Source organism: Carlito syrichta, unplaced genomic scaffold (assembly GCF_000164805.1).
Source record: "Carlito syrichta isolate Samal-C Ts95f unplaced genomic scaffold, Tarsius_syrichta-2.0.1 Scaffold304319, whole genome shotgun sequence".
NCBI classification, from domain to species: domain Eukaryota; kingdom Metazoa; phylum Chordata; class Mammalia; order Primates; family Tarsiidae; genus Carlito; species Carlito syrichta.
In genome coordinates, this window is record NW_007248415.1 from 48103 (window position 1) to 52811 (window position 4709).

Sequence of the window (4709 nt, forward strand, 5' to 3'; positions counted from 1 at the left end):
TCACACCTGTAGTTCCAGCTATTTGGAAGGCTGAGGCGGAAGGATCGCCGGAGCCCAGCAGGTCGAGGCTGTGGTGGCCGGGAGCGGCCACTGCACTCAGTCTGGGTGACAGAGTGAGACTCCAACTCAAAAAAAAAAAAAAAAAAGAATTTCAGAATACAGAAAAATTACAAAAATAACAGAGAGAATGTATGTCTGTCCTTTATTCAGCTTCCCCAGATTGCTACAATTTTTATCCCATTTTCTTTATTATTTTCTTTTCATCTTACATGTATTTTTTTTCTGAAACATTTGAGAATAATTTGTAAATATGATGTCTCTTTATCCCTAAAAGAAAAGGCTATTCTTCTAGCATTTTCTAAGAACAAAGACATTGTCTTATATATTCACAAAATAGTTCTCAGTATCAGGAAATTTACATTGATATGGTACTATTATCTAATCTACATACCTTATAGTTATTTCACCAGTTATCCCAATAATGTTCTTTTCAGCAAAATAATAATAATAATAACAATAGTAATAACAAAATTGAAGAAAGAACTATCAGAGTCCAATCCGGTATCATATATTGCATTTAATTGTTGGGTCTCTTTAGTCTGCTTTAATCTGGATGAGTTCTTCAGTCTGTTTTTCATGACCTTGACATATTTGAAGACTGGAGGCAAGTTATTTTGTAGAACATTTTTTTTTGTATTTGTTAGGTTTTTTTTCCATTAGATTTTGTTTATGCATTCTGGGCAGGAATAACACAAAAGTATTGTGTTCTTTGTGTGATTTTTAAAATAGTCTTCATTTTAACCTGTTTTTTTTTTGTTATTATCATTATATTTTGTTTTATTTTTGTTAGAGATGCTTCTTTCATATGCTTTTCTAATCATCCATTTAACAAATAGTTCCTAAGTATTTTCTCTCTAAGAAAGTATAGGAGATACAAAGACCAGCAATGTCTGTGTCAGGAAAGACCTTCTAATCTTAAGAGAAGGTAACATAAATGAAAACCGCTCCTTTTTCCTTTAGTAGCCCTTTGTGATTTATAAGATGTATATCCCAGGACCTTCACAGATCCTCAAGTTTTCAAATGCCATAGTCTCAGCTGTTACTTCATCGCTTCCCTGTTATAACTGAAATAACTTTCCCCAGTATAACTTTCCCAGTATAACTGAAATTGATAGGGACTCTTTCAAAGACTTGATGATTATATACATATGGAACTAAAAATCATCAGTAAAACATTTAATATAAATTTTGCCTCTAAAAGAAAATGAATACAGACGATTTCTTTATTTGTACAATAAGATTAACTGTGTCCTTACAGGTGACGGTAAACTCAGGGTGTTGGTGGTAGATGATTCTCCCATGTGAAACATGTTGCTGACCATGAGCTGAGCCACTGCAGAATTGGAAGTTCTGCTCCTTTATGCCAGATTTCTGTATTCTTGTATTTTTGTATCCTGTATTTTCTTAAATGAAACATAATGTGTAATCTATAGATTGAATAAGTTTAGAATAAGGACCACACTAAATTGAAAACTATAAAAATGTCTGTATTTTGGTTGGTCTATTTAACCTCATATTGTGAAGACAAAATGATACACATTGGTTTCTTCCTATTTTTCCCAGCTATTGACCTGAAAAATGATTCTGGAAAAGTATACCAAGGCCCTGCAAAAGGTTCTGCTGATACAACCATCATACTTTCAGATGAAGATTTCATGGAAGTAGTCCTGGGCAAACTTGACCCTCAGAAGGTATTATTTTCAAGATGTTCATTTATTCATTATTGCTTTCTGTTTGACAATTGCAGATTTTGAGCTCACTCCCAAATTATGATTTATAAGACAGATTCCTTACAACTCCAAAGAAGACTCAGTCAGTACTGATATTCTGCTTGACAGATCTTTTTTTTTTCTAATGGAGTTTCAGCTGCCGCTTCTAAAAACTGAATTTTCAGGTGAAATTCCTCTTCAGCAACAATAAAATAATATAAAACCTACACCTAGACTTTTTAATATATTGTTATTTGTTCAAAGGTGAAAAACCATATAATATTAATAGATATTACATAAAATTAGACATTCGTTCCCAATATATAATATTAGGAACTCATTGAAAATTGGAAATAGAAGGGTATTTTAACATAACAGCCAGTGTCTTACTCAAGATGAAGCTTAGAGGCATGGCACTCCTAGGACAAAACAAATGCCATTTCTTACGTAGTTAGGTCCAGATAAGAGTAGTTTTTTGTTTTGTGTTCAACTGATTTTATTGTATTTCTCTCCAAAATTTAAACAATTCCACAGTGTCCTTGTGAGTTGGCTGTGATGCCTGGTACACAACAGTGCACAGATTGGAAGCTGAGGTGATATGGAAGTATATAGCTAAGAACCTAATAAGACATAAGAAAACAGGAAGAAAGATTAGGCATAACATTTTTTTGCTCAGTAAGAACCATCAAATGTTGGTGTATTTACTTAAGTAATTAGGTGTTCTTACTTTAGGTTGTAAGTCCTGACGCTCAGACTTTCATACCTGGCATGCTCTTCTGAATTCTGACTCCTTCCCTGCAAGAGTTGCAGACTATATTTCTGTAACTGCACAGAAAAGGCAGTATTAGTTTCCAAATTCCATTCTCCTATTTGAATGCCTAGCATTTGATCCTGATTGAGTGAGTTCTCCCTTGTTATTTCTGGTATTAAAAGTTTTTGCGTTTCCACAATTTGATGAGGATTTGCTTCTGAGATTAAATTGCTGCTAGTTAACAAGCAGGAGGCATTGCCAAGGAAAGAACCCATGAGTTTAAGTCCTGGTTCTACCTCTGACTAGCTCTGTGGCCCTCAGCAGATTATTTAAGCTCTCTGCACTTCAGTTTCTCATCTGTCAGCTGAGGTAAGAACTGCTGATCTGCTCACTTCGGGTTGATGGCTAGGATTCTTATGAGAGGTTAAATACATAGAGCTGCCTTTTAATGCTAAGTATATATGGATATTACTATTTTTTTTAGTTATCTAAAAATATAGGGACTTCTAAAAACTTCATATTTCATATAAGCTGCAAAAACTATGATTTATTATTTTTATTTTACTGATAGGGGATTTGTATTGAGGGAGAACTTAAGCAACTTGTACAAGTTTCTGTGTCAGTTTAGATACAGAGTTGGTATGGGAACTCTCAGTCTTTGAACATGTCAGCCTTCCGCTTGGTAATAATGATGAGCTTAATATTCTCTTAGCACATGTCAAACACTAAGTTCAGTACTGTATACATTATTTCAGTTAACTTGCACAGCAGCTTTTTGCTATTTTGATACTGTTACCATGCTTTTATAGATGAGGGGACTGGAGCCCAGAGAGGTTTAGTAATTTGCCCAAGTTCATCTTTGTAGTAAGTGGCGGAGCCTAGATTTTGACCCAGACATTCTGATCCTTTAGCTGGGATGTATTCACCACTGTTATACTCTGTTCTTTTGTCATTATATGGTTTTATATTTCATGAAGATGTGATAAATATAATCTGCTTTAAAGCTTCTAAATTGAACATTTTTATTGTTAGGAATACAGTATAGCCTCTTAGTAATATGATTTCAGAACGTAAAGTCAGAAGTGTAGGTTGAAACAGAACTCTCAGGTCTGTCAGTTAAGGTAAATTATTCTGTGGTTTTCTAAGATACACAGGCATTGTCTTTTTTTCCTCTTCTTAGATATCTAAAAATATATGTGCTATCCATAGTCATTAAGTTATCATTGTTAGATAAAAGTTGCCTTTGTTGTCCAGAATTATTAACTCAGTTGCATTCAGCCTGAGCAATCAATCAACTTTTTAAAAAAGAAATAAAATGTAACATGGTAAGGGTTGGCACTTGTTTCCTCTCTTCTCCTTTCCAGGCATTCTTCAGTGGCCGACTGAAGGCCAGAGGCAACATCATGCTGAGCCAGAAGCTTCAGATGATCCTTAAAGACTACGCCAAGCTCTGAAGGGCACACTGCACTGCTAATAAAAATAGAATAATTAAATACTGTCTCCACCCGCAGATATGCTTGATTAGTCTGCGGAAGTGATCAAAACTAAGATGCCAGGAAAATTGCTTAACATTTTCAGATTTCAGATACATTTTCAGATTTTCATTTTCTACTAATTTTTCATGTCTCGTTATTTTTACAAATTATATATAAACTATGTCTCGTTATTTTTACAAATTATATATAAACTAGCACATAGTTATTGTTCTGCTCTTAGATCTATATCTTCATAATAAAAAATTTCACCCAAGTCCAGTTTCTTTAGCATTTGGGATAGCATTTATAAGTTGAAAGGAAAATTAAATGAATAAAAACCACTTTCATACCTTTTACACTTTGTTTCTTTATTTTCTGTTTCTGAATTTGTTGGTACCCCAGTTTGTTTTGTTTTGTTTTGTTTTTGAATCAGAGTCTCACTCTGTCACCCAGGCCAGAGTGCAGTGGCACACTCACGGCCACCCCAGCATCGACCCGCTAAACTCAGGTGATCCGTCTACCTCAGCCTTCCAAGTAGCCGGAACTACAGGCACATGCTACCATGCCCAGCTAAATTTTTGATATTTTGTAGAGACAAGGTTTCATCAAGTTGCCCAAGCTCGTCTCGAAACCCTGAGCTCAGGCAATCCTCTCACCTCAGCCTCCCAAAGTGCTGAGATTACAGGCTTGAGCTACCATGCCCAACTGATACCC

At 35.0% G+C, this 4709-nt stretch overlaps 1 protein-coding gene across 1 annotated transcript in view; it reads left to right on the forward strand.

Moving 5' to 3' along the window:
• The window catches only part of LOC103262046 (peroxisomal multifunctional enzyme type 2), a gene marked incomplete at its 5' end in the record, with an annotated part of 51684 nt that extends 47333 nt beyond the window's left edge, over positions 1-4351 (forward strand). The window contains 2 exons of the mRNA XM_008059657.1: positions 1624-1751; positions 3885-4351. Coding sequence (XP_008057848.1) covers positions 1624-1751; positions 3885-3974 — 218 coding nt within the window. The remainder of the gene's footprint in view (positions 1-1623; positions 1752-3884) is intronic.
• Between the last annotated feature and the right edge of the window lie 358 nt (positions 4352-4709).